The sequence below is a fragment of the Apodemus sylvaticus genome, chromosome 3 (genome assembly GCF_947179515.1).
Source record: "Apodemus sylvaticus chromosome 3, mApoSyl1.1, whole genome shotgun sequence".
NCBI classification, from domain to species: Eukaryota; Metazoa; Chordata; class Mammalia; order Rodentia; family Muridae; genus Apodemus; species Apodemus sylvaticus.
Genome location: NC_067474.1, coordinates 14739263 through 14756981, shown reverse-complemented (window position 1 = coordinate 14756981; position 17719 = coordinate 14739263). Strand labels below are relative to the sequence as shown.

Genomic DNA, 17719 nt, shown 5'->3' with positions numbered 1-17719 from the left:
ATAGTAGCTCTTATGAAGGAAAACATTTAACAAGAGGTTCATTATAATCATGGCGGGAAGCATGGTGGCACCTAGACAGACATGGTACTGGAGAGGTAGCTGAGAGTTCTACAGTTGGATCAACAGGCAACAGGAAAGCAAGTCAACCATTGGACCTGACTTGAGCTTCTGAGACCTTAAAACCCATGCCCTAGTGATTCAGTTCCTCCAACAATGCCACACCTACTTCAACAAGGCCACACTTTTGAATAGTGCCACTCCTTGGGGCTTACTGGGAGGCCATTGTCATTCAAACCACCAGAGCTATGCAAGGGTTAAAGAATGTTGCTTTTCACTGAGGCTGGGAAACAGGGTTGGAGGAGCTCTGGGCAGCCAGAAAGCCCAGCATGCAGCAGAATCCCAGAATCTCTACATTGGTGAGTGGTCTGTGGGGTTCCCTGGGGGAGCTGTACAGCAAGCAGGAAGTTCTGCTAGAGCTCTAGAGCCCTGAGAAATCATTAGGGCCAGAGGAAGGGATTTGATATCAGCTATGTACCAACATGGATCTATGTGTTTAGTACTATATTTATGTTTTAATAGTGAAAATCTAGCCTAGAAATTACAGTCTTTTTTTTTCTTTTCAGAAATATTCCCAAGAGACTTGACATTGAAAGACAAATTCATAAAGCATTTCACAGGTAAGCATATGCCCTATCAGTGACTCCTTTTCAAAAAAAAAAAAAGAATTTATATTAAATCTAGTCTTAGACAACAGAGCTATGGAGATTAATGTCAAGAAGACGCTTGTAGTTTAGCTGTGTTTCAGTCAACTGCTATTAACTTGTATGAACAAACAACAGAATATAAAGGATATTTTAGAGAAGAATAGGAAGGATGATTTCGGGGGTTTTTTTTGTTTTGTTTTGTTTTGTTTTTTTTTTTTTTGATTTGGTTTTTTTGAGACAGGGTTTCTCTGTGTAGCCCTGGCTATCCTGGAACTCACTCTGTAGACCAGGCTGGCCTCGAACTCAGAAATCCACCTGCCTCTGCCTCCCAAGTGCTGGGATTACAGGTGTGAGCTTCATTGATGTAAAGAGACTCCATGACCAAGGCAACTCTTATAAAAGAAAATATTTAACTGGGGCTAGCTTGCAGTTTCATAGGGTCAGTCCATTATTATCATCATGATGGGAAGCATGGCAGAGTACAGGAAGACATGGTGCTGGAGGAACTGAGAGTTCTGTATCAGGCAGCAGAAGGAGAATGCGTGACACACTGAGTGTAGCTTGAGCAGAGGAGACCTTAATCCTGCCTCCACAGTGACACACTTCCTTCACACACCCACTCTAACGGCCACTTCCTTATCTACAAGTGTCTCTGTGTGTTACTCAGCAGCATCATTTGAAAGTTAACAGATGGGTGTGTTTGTACTAAACTCTAATTTTAATACTCGGGCTAGGAAGACAGGAGGATCAGGATACTAATCGCAGAGAAGTGACAGCAGTGTGTGTGAATGAGCCTATGCTTTTCTAAAACTTGGACAATAAATTGTTTGAAAATGATTCACAAAGTTAATATGAAGAGCAAAATTGTGTCATTCGATACTCTAGCATCTGTTCTTACGAGTGGCATAGACTATATCTACAAAGCACTCTGCCACCTAAGAAAACATTGCAGAATAGGTAGTGGAACAATTGTAAGAGCCCGAGGATCATGGACCTTGCAATGAGACTGTTTCCTCCTGACATCAGAAGCTACACCCATGAAAATGTGGGCTGATCAAGGAGGAAAACCAGAAATAAACCAAACTGCCTGGGGAAATGGCCACGAAGTTTCAACTCTGCACAAAGAACGGTGGGCAACTGAGGAAAGTTGGGAGCAGTAGCTTAGCACTTACCTGGGAATAGCAGACCAAACAATAAACCAGGAAAACATGCATACAAGTATCTTATATGGAGTCAAAAAGTTATATTTGGGAATATGCATATGCATATGAATATATATACATATATGCAATATGTAAATGCTAAAGCAACTGATGCAAAATGAGGCCATTTGAAGGAGAATGGGTAAGGTATATGAGGCTGTTTGGAGGGAGGAAAGTGAAGAGAGAAATGTTATAATTAAACCGCAACTTCAAAACAAAACAAAAAAGAAGAGAGAGAGAGAGAGAGAGAGAGAGAGAGAGAGAGAGAGAGAGAGAGAGAGAGAGAGAGAGGAGTGTGATATGTGCTCATCTGTCTCCAGTTTATAAAACCTTGATGCTGTCCTGGTTGAAGCACAGTCTAAATCCTGTGTTCCTGAAGGCTGTTGGCCATCTGATTTATTCACGTACCTTTCCAGTCCACTGGCCAAATGTGGCCCTCCCTAAGTTTACCCTCCATCCCTAGTCCATCCACACCATCGGCCTGTCCTCTCCCACTATACCCTGGCTCAGAGGGTTCCTTGTGGCCATACTCTTCTCCTTTAAAACACATCCCACTCCCACTATAAGAACATTCTCAGATGATGTGGTAGTTTGCCTAAGTATGGCCCCCATAGATTAAGGCTAGGCCTGTGGCAGGGTTGTTCCTGCAGGGAGGCCCAGAGCGGCCATTGTGTGAAGCTGTGAAAGTGAAGTCCAGATTGCCTTGAAGACCCCAAGAGGTTAGAGACGCCAGAGCCATTGGATGCCTGCCGAGAAAAGCTGCTAACTGGGAGTGGAAGCAGCCCAAGAGAAAGAAATGGCCACTGAGTGTTGGAGAGCTGACTGTGGGCTAGGTGGAAGGAGAAACGTTTTGGTGTAGTTTCAAAGCCTTGCCCCCTTTGCAATAATCTTTATACTAATAAGCACTTATTGCTTCAATTAAAAAAATAGATGTAATCACTAGAAGCACTACTTCCCATTAAGTAAGAAGAACATCAAAGTCACTCTGTCTTGGTTGGCGCTTGCAGATTTCCTTCAGCCTGGGCTGCTCCTTTTCAGCTCTTGTAGAGTTCTGCTGGTTAGAAGGTTCCATGATGTGAGATACTGAGAATGTGGAGTGAACTTAGATCAAAGTGTACTCCCTGCCACAGAGTCTGGGTAAAGGGAGGAATTCTCAGGCCAGTTCTTTAAAGGGCAGGAAGGATGGAAACTACAGTTACAGGATCTCCATCCTCAGAGTGCTAGCAATTTATTTGGAAGACACGCCTCTGTTTATAATAAGCATTCTTTCCCATTTTCCAGGGCCTGTCACATTTTCAGCTGAATGTAACAAACACTTCCATCGACTTTATCACAATACCCGGGACTGCTCGATGCCAGCTTGTAAGTTGCCTGGGCAAACTTTAGAAAAAAAAAAGCATTATCTAACAAAAATGCATATAATTTCACGATTCAACACTCTTTGGGTGGGACATAATAGACTAAACACTGGGTGAAAGGCTATTTATAACCTTTCAGTACTCAAGGTTGTGTGTACTGTTGAAACTATAAGGAATGAGAGATCATATTCTGGTTGGGAATATTTCCAAATCTAAAAACAGCCAGATTTTCCTAAAGACCAGAATGTTTGTCAGGATGGAAACAGTTCATCATTATTCAAATTCCTTAGTATAAATAAAGTACTTTTTCACATAAATGAAAAAAAACAAGCTGTCTATGAAGTGCAAGTCAACATCTCTTCCTAAGTTATTTTGAAATAAATATTGTTTATATCATGTCATTTGTACAGTGTGTGCTGGGGTTTTGTGAATGATGATACCCTGTTGAGCAATGAGCTCGTTTGAATACTTAAGTTACTGGAGTTAATAATAATTCCAAACATAGCACTAAAGGGCTATCATTCATAACTCCCAGTTATGATAGTACATGGTTAGCTAAGTCACCTGTTTGAAATTCTTTTCTAAATCTAAAAATTCCTTTTAGATTGAGTAACTTTTGAGCATTGTTTTCCTTGTCAGCTACATGACCTTGAAGAGTGCTTAACTTTACTTAGGATGTTGAGTTAGATTTTTATATTTTTTCAAATAAAAAAAAAACCCTTACATTTAATGACTCGAAAAAAAATTAAGTACACTGGTCTTGTTCTAGTTTGCTTCTCTGTGGCTGTGATAGAACACTGACCAAGAGTGATTTGGGGGAAGAAAGACTTATTTCCACTTACACTTTCACATCACAGTCCATCATTGATGGGAGCCAAGGTAGGAACCTCAAAGCCAGAACTGAAGCAGAGGTCATGAAGGAATGTTGCTTACTGGCTTACTCCACATGACTTTCTTACATATCCCAGAACCACCTTTCCAGGGGTGCCACTACCCCCAGTGGTCTCCGTCCTTCCATATCAGTCATTAACCAAGAAAATTCCCCACAGATATACCTACAGGACAAGGTAATGGAGGCAATTCCTCAAGTAAGTTTCCTCTTCCCAATTGACTCTAGTATGCCCTGTTGACAAAATGAAACAAAACAAACAAACAAACAAACAAAAAACAACTCAATTAACCTGCCAAAAACTCAAGGCAAAGACACCAGATGACAGCATAGTTTGGTAGAGAAAGGGCATTTTGGGGAGTTAGACTTTTAGCATTTGAAGCTGTTTGCTTATCTTTAAAGCAAAGGCATCAAATTTCCACATGTTTTCAGAGGAACGAATAACTTTGCATCTAATATACTAGGTGCTTTTAAAACTGTGGCTGTTATATGAATCAGTGACAATAATGTTATTTCTTTTGAATTCATAGCAATTAATTATATGTATTATTACCTTTAAATGTCTTTTCTAGATTATAAAAGATGTGCTAGATTGCTGACAAGATTAGCTGTGAGTCCACTGTGCTCCCAGACCTAGGAAACTTGTGCTGTAAGTATTTATCTGTCTGTCTGTCTGTCTGTTTATTTATTTATTTATTTTTATTATTGCAATAGTTTATCTGTTCCTCATTTCCTTTCCTTCCATTCACCTTCCCCTCTCTGTGGTGATGGGGATCAAATGCAGGGTCTGCACACAGGAGGCAAGCCTCTCTCTCCTGCTGTGTTGTCCCAGCTCCCTACGAATCTTTCTCAAGAGAATGTTGCCTGTAAACCCAAATTCAAAACTCTGGCCCTCAAGAGACAAGGTCATGAGAGTCTGAGGGTGACCTGCATTACTTTATTACTGAGACCCTGTCTCAATCAACAACAACAATAACAACAACAACAACAACAACCTCAAACAAAAATAATGTCAAAAGAAATATTTGGAGTCCAAGAAGCTGGGGCGTGAACCTTAGCGAAACACAACAGCTGCAGAACTTACTAATGGATTTTTTTACTCTAGTTCAAACTTTGTCTAAATGTGCTGTTTTGCCAAGTTAACGTAAAATGTTAACTTGCCAAAACCTGTCCTCTAAGCAGTTACATTAAGGAATATAAATAGTTTTCCTCAAAGTCTTACCAGCCCTTAGTGGTCAAAAAAGACTTCAACAGTTTTCAGTCTTATTTTATTATTGTACAGGAGCATTCCACAGATACACAGGTGAACAAGTATTACCCGGTTCAGGTTAAATGGTCAAATACATAATAAAGAAAATAGTAAGCTTTAAAACTTTAATATACATAGTACAGGTTAAAAAAAAACATAGAGGATATTGGCAAGACAGGAGAACAATTAGGTGGTCATGGTGGTGTGTGCTGTAATCCCATCGCTGGAGAAGTAGGGGGAAGAATGAGTTCAAGTCCATCCTGGACAACATAGCAAAAGCCAGTCTCAAAAACAAACAAAAGTCATAATTAAAGATACAGGGAAATTGAAGTGACAAAATAATCATGTACTTTAGCCCATTACGAGGCAAAGTGAAATGCTAAATTCAAAGTTGTATGCTGGATCAATTATCCTAGGAGCCCAAGGAAAGAAAGTGTTTATTTGTAAAATCATAACAGCTCGATAGAAATGATAATTATTTTTTAATTATTCATTTATTTTTATATCAATTGATGTTTTGCCTGAACGTATGTCTATGTGAGGGTGCAAGATTCTCTGGAACTGGAATTACAGACAGTTGCTGCCATGAAGTTGCTGGGAACGGAACCTGAGTCTTTGGGATAACAGCCAGTGTCCTTAACCACTGAGCCATCTCTCCAACCCTGATAAATTATAATTCTAGTTTATAAATACAGACTCTACACAAAACACTGGAAGAGACTAATGTTTTTGCTACATGATTGTTTCTAATCAGAGTTCTTTCCTAGTGTGGTCAATTGAGGGGGGTTGGGGGTGGGGTGGGGTCTGTAATCAGTACCATGGACAACTCCCTACAAGGCTCTTGGTTCTTCAGGTCAAGAAGGTGGGGAGTGGAAGTTATGAGTACCTACATTCTAGAAATATTCCCAAGCATATTACATTGGCCTGCGTGACTCAGTCTATCTCAGATGTTTGCACACCTCACAGACTTATGAGGTGATGAAACTTTCCTGTGTTGAAAATAGTGAAGTGTATAATTCCACACATAATACTAAAATGCTATCACACAAAATAATTAAATCATTAATTGTGATTGCATGCGATGCATCAGTTGAAGCTGTCTTGTTCCAGTGTTGCTATTCTTATTATTTTAAAGCAGCCATTAGAAATAATAAGTACTGAGAATTCTCTATATTCACAGCCACAAATTTTCCCTTGCATAAGATGAAGAAATTGTGCTCATTTCAGTGTCCACTGATAAATTATATGAATTGATTGCTTCCAAGATGTTGCAATGCTTTTGGATTTTCAAAACATAAATACATAAAAAATACATTTGGCTATTGAAAGGACTTGAATGAATCCATATTTTTCCCTTTCTTGGTTTTTAATATCCTTTACATACATGAAATTCTTAGATTATAATTAATATAATATAATAATTAGGCTTGTTCCTCTCCTAACATTGTATTATTATTTAAAACATGGGACTTGGGATATAGCTTAATGGTAGAGCATGTATTTGTGTTTGTATCAGGTTCTGATATGAGACCCCACTCAAAAAATCAAAACTAAAACAGTTTTAAGGTTCAGTGATTTCTTGTGTAATATTCTGTGCAAATGTCTGCTTTAAATTACTATATATTCAGGATTTTATTTAATTTTATCTGTTGTGTTTGCATTTTTGCTGGTGTGTGTGCCTGGGACTGGAGTTGTGAGCCATCATGTGGGTTGGAGTAGATTTTCTGGAAGAGCAGCCTATTTATGAGGGGTTACAATCCCAAACTTAACGTGTTTTAGGTAACATTTGCTGTGTTACCTGTTTTCTATCAACAGGAAGATCGTCATCTTCCTTCTGGATAAAATCCCCTCCTCTCTGTCTGCACACCAGCCTGCTTTCTCAGTGTTATATTTCAAGAAAGATAATATAAAATGTAACCATTAAAAGTGTTAAAATATTTTATTTACCTTGCTATTTTTGTTCTCTTTTCCACTTCAGACATTTCATAAGACGCAAATGTAATTTGAAGAAAAAGTGCCTGGAATCATATTTAATGTAAATAATGGACATGTTTAGTTTTGTATGAACCTGTATCAAGTACCTTCCCAGGAGTAACCTATGAGTGGCGTCCTACAGGAGGAGGAAGCTTTCCTGGTTTACCTATGGACACAAAAAGTTATAGTATTTTTTTAGATCACATACTGTAAATAGAATATTTAAAATTGTGCCTTATTTTTGCTAGGAATATTATTTTTATATGGTTAATATTGCATAGTAAATATTTAATTATATGAGCTGTATCTCAGTACTAGTGAGGAAATAACTATTGTATGTAATTTTAATGATATGTTTGTCAGATATTGTGTTCAGTTTTGTAATTCTTATTTAATATTTAAAAGCCTTTATTAATAATTTGCTGTATTTATTTGCATTATTTTGAACTGTGAATTTTATTAAAACAGGAATATGAAAAAATTGTCATTTCTTTTCATGAAAGCTATTTGAGTAAAGTAATACTATGGAAACCTGACAAATGTATATATGAAACCTCATATATATTATGTGTAACAAATATACTTAGGTAATTTTTGTTTTTAGAGATTAAATATCATGGTTTTGCTGTCTTAAATAGAATAAAATCCAGGTGGTTCTGGATAGTTGATATGTGTGTCAGGGAGTGAGATGATTATATGTTTTCTGGATTCTTTCTTTGAACAACAACAACAACAACAACAACAACAACAACAACAACAAAAATTATACTTGGATGCACTTAATTACCTTCACTTATGTAAGAACAAAAACCCATGACAAAACCCCTGAAAACCACTATCCTTTCAGAGAGAGGACAATAACCAAGATTGTAAGTGACGCATCAACAGTGCAGATGCTGCCTATGTGTTGTTTTGAGAAAGGGTCTCAGGTAGCCCAGGCCAGTCAGGAATGTGCTTTGTAACCAGTGATGACCTCTCGCTCCAGACTCTTCTACCTGCTGTGTGCTGATGTGACAAGTGTGAAGCCCCTTGCCATGCTCAGCACAAATATTGGAGGTTGTTGTTTTAATCGCCTTTCAACTATTTCTATTGTTGCTACAAAGATCTAGAGGTCACATGGAAGACACCACTCCCACGTTTCAGCACCATCACTTTTGTCCATGAGTATTGTGGTGTGCAGTTATGTGTTTATGTGCACACGCCTTTGTTCTTCAGAGAAAGACACACTCAAACATGCCTTTGGCTTTAGCAGTATTATGGAAAATGTTATAAATTTTAATATTTGTTTTCTTTGACCTATAGGCAAAGATTTATAATAATCATATTTTAAAAAATTCCAGAGAAGCCAGGCATGGGGCTCACACACTGTCTCTTCGGAAGCTGATGCAAGAAGGTCACAAGTTCAAGAACGGAGTGGATTAAATAGCAAGACCCACTATCCTAGTTTATTTCTCTTTTGATATAGGCCTAAGGCAAGCTGGGGCAGGGGGATTGTTTCTTCTTATGTGTCATCATTGCAGGAAGCCAAGGCAGGCAGGAACTCAGGGCAAAAGCTTGAAGCTGAAATTGAAACAGAGACCATGGAGGAACACTGGTAACTGTCTTGTTCCTGGGCTCACATTCAACTTGTGTTCTCTCTCTCTCTCTCTCTCTCTCTCTCTCTCTCTCTCTCTCTCTCTCTCTCTCTTTTCTCTCTCTCTGATTTTTTTATTTTTATTTCATGCATATGAATATTTTGTCTGCACACTTGTCTGGTGCCTATAGAAACTAGACAAATGTTCATTGTCCCCTGTAACTGGAATTACAGCTGATTTGTGAGCTGCCACATAGGGGCTCGGAACCAAACCTGATTCTCTACAAGAGCAGGAGGTGCTGCTAAATGCTGAGTTATCTCTTTAGACCCCTCTACCTTTCTTATAGAGCAGTCTAGCAATGTATAGGAATGCCTAGGTAGAGTGGGCTGGGCCCTTGTTCATTATTTAGTAATCAAGAAAATGCCCACATGCCAATCAGTTGAGGGTTCCTCTTCTCATGTGCCTCAAATTGGTAACCAAACTAGCCATCACATGTAGTCTCAAAAGAAAAAGTCCGAGTGGATATGATACCTACAATAATGCTGTATAATATAGATGGGAAAGACTACAATGTTTTCAATTAGCTACATTTATCACAGTAATTATATTAACTACTTTTGGAAAATGAAATAGTTTTGCATATAACTATGAAGAGAGATGAAGATGGAAAAATAGGAGTTTATTGATGGGATGTACCAGACAGAGACAGAAACTAGCCTAGAGGGGCTTTATGTTATTTGAGATGTAATTCTATAAAATTAAGTTTACCATATTTTCATAGTTGACTAGTATATTTCAAAAATGTACTCTATGCTATATATTTTTGAAACATCTACTCAGACTAATTAAAAAATAGCAACTAAGATGATGTTTATTTTGCTTTATGACACATATTTTTTCATTGTATTGATTTAAACATAGGTTGAAAATAAGAGACTCATTGTCTATATGTAGACATATAGGCAATAATATAGACAAAAATAAGAGACTCATTGTATCTATAGAGAAAAGTTTCTCATTTGAGAAAACAAAAGACAGGAAAGTGAATAAGGAAGAAGTACAAGTTTCTTTTGTAACATCCACAAATAAGGGAAGTACTCTTGTTCTATAGGCATCATGCCAGGAGGTGACAATGTGCTCTGAGTGTTTAGAGCTGTGTTGTCTAAATGAGTTGTTCTGACACAGTTACACCTTGAGTTGTCTTAATTTTCTAACTTTCAAATTCTTTCTCACATTGTTTCTTGAAGAAGCAAGATGGTCTTCACTTTATAAATGTTATAAATTTTAATATTTGTTTTCTTTGACCTATATGCAAAGATTTACAATAACCATATTAAAAAAATCCCAGAGAAGCCAGGCATGGGGCTCACACATGGTACACTGTCTCTCGGAAGCTGATGCAAGAAGGTCACAAGTTCAAGAACAGAGTGGATTAAATAGCAAGACCCACTATCCTAGTTTATTTCTCTTCTGATGTACTGAAACACAGGCCTAAGGCAAGCTGGGGCAGGGGGATTGTTTCTTCTTATGTGTCATCATTGCAGGAGGCAGGAACTCTATGTCTAAAGAAGCACAGGCTCAGTTCTGCTTAGCAGGCATGGGTTCTATCTCCAGTGTCGAGATGTTATTCAAATCCTTCAGAGTAAAGGAGAGGCTGTTCAACAGTTTGAGGGACAGATGATTGTGTTTTATTGATTTCTACTTTTTGCAAAAATGATGACCTGGTTGGAAAGAGTACCTCACCCCCATTTCCTTCATAATTTTCTTCATATTCATCCAGTCTTTGTTCTTTGCAATAGGGTAAGCATTCTATCCACCTGCAATAAATAATGCTGTCAAGAAATCAGACTGTCTTTGGAAGTAGTTCTAGAGCCTAGAACAATGCCTGGTTTGTAATAGATACTTTATAATAAAAACACTCAAACTTCAGTGGATGAGATTAAGGAATACAGGTATCTCCAAATGTGAAATCAATATGGTAATTCAAGAGGCACTAGAGAGATGGGTCAGCATTTAAAAGCACTGGTTGTTTATTCACAGGTCCAAGGTTCAATCCTCTGTACCCACATAGTGGTTCACAACAATCTGTTGCTCCAATCCCTGGGGCCCTTTTCTGGCCTCTGAGGATACCAGCTATTCACATAGTACACATATGTATACACACGTGCAGGAAAAATAATACCCATGTACATAAAATAAAACAAATATTTTTAAAGAGGAATTAATGAAAACCATTTGAATTATTATTGATATTGATACATTTATGTGAGGGCAGTGTTTACCTACTAGGATACTTGTCTACATCATTTTTTACCCTGTAGTTGCTTTAATTTATCCAACTAGTTGACACTAACATAGTACTTAAACTTCCCCAGCTATTTACCTTGGATTTGTGTCTTAGTTTGGTTTCTGTGGCTGTGATAAACATCATGACCAAAAGTGACATGGCAAGGAAAGAGTTGATTTGGCCCACAGGCCGAAGTGGGAACTGAGGCAGAGGACTTGACAGAAAGCTGCTTACTGACTTACTTCCACAGCTAGCTCAGCTTACTTTCATATGTAACCCAGGACCTCCAGTCAAGGGGTGGCATGGCCCACAGTGGGCTAGTCCCTCCCTTATCAATCATCAATCAATAAAATGCCCCACAGATATGTCCACAAGCCAATCTGATAAAGGCCGAGGGTCCTTCTTCTCAGGTGTGTCTGGTTTGTGTCAAACTAACACAAGATGGAAATCTCCTGTGCCAGGTGGTTAGGGAAATGATGTAAATAGGCTCCAGGAGGGTTCTTTGTTTTGGTCCACGTGGTCAGGTAAGGGTGGAGGTTTCCCTTGGGTTTCTGTGAAAGCTGGAACCTAGATTTGTTTGTTTGTTTATGAGAAGTATCTCAATTTCTGTGTGTTGGCATTTAGTTATTGAGAAATTCAATATATTAGACAAGTTTTTAAATCATAGGGCCTTTCTGGCTTATAAAGCACCTCTAAACTTGGGCGTTTCTTCAGTTTGACTTTTCTTCATAGTGTTTCAAAGAACCTGGGACTTTTTTCTGTTTGGTCCCAGGAAAGTTTAGCAATGTGTTTTTGATCATTGTCCTGGCTTCAGCCTGGCAGCCCCAATAGCCTTGCTTCTGGAAACTACCCCTGGGATTGGGGAGAAGTTTTGTGTAAGTTCAAGTTTTCCAGTCTCCCAAGGGATCTTTTGAGAGAAGTAAAAACCTTGATTCTTCGCTAGTAATGGGTTGGTGAATCTGAGCCTGACTTGACAGAGTGGAAGCACCTCTGTCAGATAGCTCCATCTCCAGGGCATCATCTAGCCTGTGCAGGCACTGGCACATACACACACATGGATACATACACATAAATAAAAATGCATTTAAAAACTTGAGCATGACCAGCAGAACACTTCTGCCCCCTAATGGACTCATGTCTAAACAAACAATGCCAATGTGTGCAGCAAAGTCTCTTATATTTATAAATGTTGCAGTTTTTAATGTTTTCAAGTCTTTTGCGTACATGCTCAAATAACATAGTTTAGACTTAGTTTAGGCTAAGCAAAAAGAGACAAAATAAGAGTATATGTTACTGGGTTAGCTCCCAGTTCAAATCTTGGTCTTGGAAACTGCTGGATCATTCAAGGCAAGTGCTCTGCCCCGAAGCTCTAATACCTAGACCAAAATGATGTACCTACCTCTGAGTTCAACGAATGAGGTTCTCACTGCTGTCCACTGGGGACTTTGTTCAGGGGGACAGTGTTTCAGCAATCTTTTGATGTTGGCTTAGAAGGAAAAAGAAAACACATTTGAAATAGATGTCTTGCTACATTGCCCAGGCTGTCCTCAGACTCCTAAGCTCAAGTATCTTTCTGCTCCATACTACTCAATACTGGAATTACAGGCAGCCACCACCGTGCCTTTCTGCTTCTTCTGAGAAGTATTGAACAGCTACTTTATTCATTTGATTGAGTTATATGCTAGGAGGAAAAGTATAATAGAGGCAGGAAGCATTGGCTTCTGTTTATTTTACTGACTCTCTGACCAAATGATTCATCATTACTGCTAAAAGGGGCCTTCAGGGACCCACCGAGCAGATTTGGTTTGTGAAGTCCTTCGCATCTATCTCTATCAACATGTAGAATTATGTTATTGTTATTAAAATGGCAACACCCAAAATCAGAAATTTTGCTCAGCAGCTGTAAAGCATTTGTGGAATGCCTTGAAATATGAAAATATCAATAAATGAATAGATTTTTTTGACCTGCATTCTAATGGAAACTCTTTATGGCATTTATTAGCATAAAATACAGTCACCTACCACTTTATTTTTGAATATGTATCATGTGCCAAATTAAGTAGCTTCTTGCGTCATTTCATTTTGTTTTAATTTTTCTTTCCACACAAGGGTCTCACTATGTAGTCACTTGCCTGAAACTTATGTTCCTCTTGCCCCAGCATCCAGGGTGCTGGGATTGCAGGCTTAAGTCACCAGACATAGAACAAGGCTCCTGATTTTGCACGTTTTGTGAGTAGATATCAGTATTACAAGAACAGAAGGGGCTGGAGCATTGAGGTGACTCAACAGTAAAGGTGCTTGCTGCCACTCCAGACGGCCCGAGGCCATCGTCAAGACTCTCAGGATAGATGGAGAACTAACTCCACAAGCCATCTTTTGACTTATCCATGTCCCCTGAAGCACAGATTCTACCCCTATAAATAAACGTAAGGAGAAACAAAGGGGCTAAAGTGAGAGTTTTTCAGTAAGTTCCTGAGTTTATCCAGATGATGAGCACCAGACTTAAGATTCGATCCCAAGATTTTTGACTAAGCCCAATTGACAATTGTTGGACTACACAGCACATTGTCTAAAGTATGGTAATCCCTAAAAGCAACCTTTGGTAGAAATGGAGATTACCGTAGAGAAAAAAAAAAGTGTTTCCATGGAAAACTGTAGCATATTTTGTGAATTTGTAGGTTCTATGTTTGTTTATTGTTGGAAGTTTTATTGTCTACTGTGAATGATAGATAATACCCAGCCCTCCTTTTTTATTATCTTCTTCATTTACATTGTCAATGGTAAAACCTTTCCCAATTTCCCCCCTCCCAAAAGCCCCCCTCCCCAAAGATTCCCAACACCTCCTCCTACCCCCTGCCCCTGTATATGCCCCTCTACCCGACACACTTCCATCTTCCCCCCTACCCCTCACCTGTCTGTTTCCCTTTGTTGGAGTCTCTATTGAGCCTTTACCTGACCAAAGACCACTCCTCCCACTGATGCCCAACAAGGCCTTCCTCTGCCACATTTTTGGCTAGAACCATGTGTACCCTTGGTTGATGGTTCAGTCCCTGGGAATCATGGAGCATCTGGGTGTCCGAAGTCATCGTTCTTACCGTGGGCCTGTAAACCCCTTCAGCTCCTCCAGACCACCCTCGAGATCCTCCATTGGGGACCCCAAGCCCAGTCCAATAGTTGGTTGCTAGTTTCTGCCTCTGTATTTGTAAGGCTCTGGCAGGGCCCCTCTGGAGACAGCCATGGCATGCTCCTTTTGGTACATGCTTCTTGTTGTAGTGTCGGGGTTTGTTGACTGTGTATAGGATGAATCCCCAGGTAGAGCAGTCTCTGAGTGGCCTTTACTTCAGTCTCTGCTCCACATATTGCCTGCCATGTTGCTCCTGTGACGATTTTGTTCCCTTTCTCAGAGGAACCATAGCACCCTCACTTAAGTCCTCCTTCTTCTTGAGCTTCCTGTGCTGGGTGAATTGTAACTTGTTTATTTTGAGCTTTTGGACTAGCATCCACTTATCAGTGAGTGCATACCATGTGCGTTCTTTTGTGACTGGGTTACCTCGCTCAGGACGACACTTTCTAGTTCCATCCATTTGCCTAAGAATTTCATGAATTCATTGTTTTTAATAGCTGAATAGTACTCCATTGTGTATATACACCACATTTTCTGTATCCATTCCTCTGTTGAGGGACATCTGGGTTCTTTCTAGCTTCTGACTATTATAAATAAGGCTGCTATGAACATAGTGGAGCATGTGTCCTTATTACATGCTGGAACATCTTCTGAGTATATGCCCAGGAGTGGGATAGCTGGGTCCTCAGGTAGTATTATGTCTAATTTTCTGAGGAATCACCAAACTGATTTCCAGAGTGGTTTTAACCACCAACAATGGAGAAGTGTTCCTCTTTCCCCACATCCTCTCCAGCATCTGCTGTCCCCTGAGTTTTTTATCTTAGCCATTCTGACTGGTGTAAGGTGAAATCTCAGTGTGGTTTTGATTTGCATTTCCCTGATAACTAAAGATGCTGAACATCTCTTTATGTGCTTTAGAGCCATTTGAGTTTCCTCAGTTGAGAATTCCCTGTTTAGCTCTGTACACCATTTTTTAATAGGGTTATTTGATTCTCTGGAGACTAACTTCTTGGGTTCTTTGTATACATTGATACAGCCATCTATCAGATGTAGAGTTAGTAAAGATCTTTTCCCAATTTGTTGGTTGCCGTTTTTGTCCTATTGACTATGTCCTTTGCCTTACAGAAGCTTTGCAGTTTTATGAGGTCCCATTTGTCGATTCTTATTCTTAGAGCATAAGCTATGCTCTAAGTGTTCTGTTCAGGAACTTTTCCCCTGTGCCCATGTGTTCAAGGTTTGTCCTCATTTTCTCCTCTATAAGCTTCAGTGTGTCTGATTTTATGTGTAGATCTTTGATCCACTTGGACTTGAGCATAATTGTGGCTTCATAGAATGAGTTGGGTAGTGTTCCTTGAGTTTGTATTTCGGGGAAAAGTTTGAAGAGTATTGGTATTAACTCTTCTTTGAAGATCTGAGAGAATTCCCCCACTAAACCCATCTGGTCCTGGGCTTTTTTTTTTTTTTTTTTTTTGAAGGGAGACTATTACTGACTGCTTCTATTTCCTCAGGGCTTATGGGACTATTTATATGGTTTATCTGATCCTGTTTTAACATTGACACCTGGTATGTATCTTGAAAGCTATCCATTTCATCCAGGTGTTCAAACTTTGTTGAATATAAACTCTTGTAGTAGGATCTGATGATTTTTTTAATTTCCACAGTTTCTGTTGTTATGTCTCCCTTTTCATTTCTGATTTTATTAATTTGGATACTGTCTCTGTGTCCCCTGGTTAGTCTGGCTACGGGTTTATCTATCTTGCTGATTTTTTTCAAAGAACCAGCTCCTTGTTTTGTTGATTCTTTGTATAACTCTTTTTGTTTCTGCTTGGTTGATTTCAGCTCTAAGTTTATTTCCTGCCATCTACTCCTATTGGGTGTATTTGCTTCCTTTTGTCCTAGAACCTTCAAGTACATTGTCAAACTGTTAGTGTAAGCTCTCTCTATTCTCTTTTTGGAGGCAATCAGAGCCATGAGTTTTCCTCTTAGCACTGCTTTCATTGTGTCCCATAAATTTTGGTATGATGTGTCTTCATTTTCATTGAATTCTAAAAAGTCTTTAATTTCTTTCTTTATTTCTTCCTTCACCAAGCTATCATTGAGAAAAGCATTGTTCAAAGTCCATGTGTATGTGTGTTTTCCATTGCTTTTGTTTGAGCTTAAGACCAGCCTTAGGCCATGGTGATCTGATAAGATACATGGAATAATTTCAATATTTCTATATCTGTTGAGGCCTGTTTTGTGACCAATTATATGGTCAGTTTTGGAGAAGGTACCATGAGGTGCTGAGAAGAAGGTGTATTCTTTTGCTTTAGGGTGGAATGTTCTATAAATATCTGTTAGATCCAGTTGGTCCATAACTTCAGTTAGTTTCACTGTATCTCTGTTTAGTTTCTGGTTCCATGATTTGTCCATTTTTGACAGTGGGGTATTGAACTCTCCCACTATTATTGTGTGGGGTGCAATGTGTGCTTTGAGCTTTAGTAATGTTTCTTTTATGAAAGTGGGTGCCCTTGTGTTCAGAGCACAGATGTTCAGAATTGAGAGTTCATCTTAGAAGACTTTTCCTTTGACCAGTATGAAGTGTTCCTCCTTATCTGTTTTTGACAACTTTTGGTTGAAAGTCAATTTTATCCAATATAAGAATGACCACTCCAGCTTGTTTCTTGGGACTTTTGCTTGGAAAATTGTTTTCCATCCTTTGACTTTTAAATACTGCCTGTCTTTGTCACTGAGGTGGGTTTCTTGTATGCAGCAAAATGTTGGGTCCTGTTTACATATACAGTCAGTTAGTCTATGTCTTTTTATAGGGGAAATGAGACCATTGATATTAAGAGATATTAAAGCCAGGCATAGTGGTGCACGCCTGTAATCTCAGCATTTGGGAGGCAGAGGCAGGCGGATTTCTGAGTTCAAGGCCAGCCTGGTCTACAGAGTGAGTTCCAGGACAGCCAGGACTACACAGAGAAACCCTGTCTCAGAAAAACCAAAAAAAAAAAAAAAAAAAAAAAAGGAAAAGGAAAAGTGATTGTTGCTTACTGTTATCTTCTTAGTTAAAGGTGACAGTCAGGTTATGTACCTATCTTCTATTGTGTTTGATGAATGATTACCTCAGTGATTTTTCTACAGTATGGTTCGCTGTCTTGTGTTGGTATTTTCCACCCATTATCCTTTGCAGAGCTAGATTTGTGGAAAGATACTGTGTAAATTTGCTTTTGTCATGGAATGTCTTGTTTTCACCATCTATGGTAATTGAAAGTTTTGCTGGGTATAGTAGTCTGGGCTGACATTTATGTTCTCTTAGGGTCTGTATGATATCTGCCCAGGCTCTTCTGGCTTTCATAGTCTCTGGTGAGAAGTC

General features: G+C 39.0%; 1 protein-coding gene across 1 annotated transcript in view; it reads left to right on the top strand.

Moving 5' to 3' along the window:
* Positions 1–7839, top strand: part of Alkal1 (ALK and LTK ligand 1) — a 41547-nt gene extending 33708 nt beyond the window's left edge. The window contains exons 2-5 of the mRNA XM_052175995.1: positions 624–677; positions 3188–3268; positions 4726–4802; positions 7381–7839. Of these exons, the coding sequence (XP_052031955.1) occupies positions 624–677; positions 3188–3268; positions 4726–4790 (200 nt within the window). The 3' untranslated portion in view covers positions 4791–4802; positions 7381–7839. The remainder of the gene's footprint in view (positions 1–623; positions 678–3187; positions 3269–4725; positions 4803–7380) is intronic.
* Positions 7840–17719: the final 9880 nt, after the last annotated feature.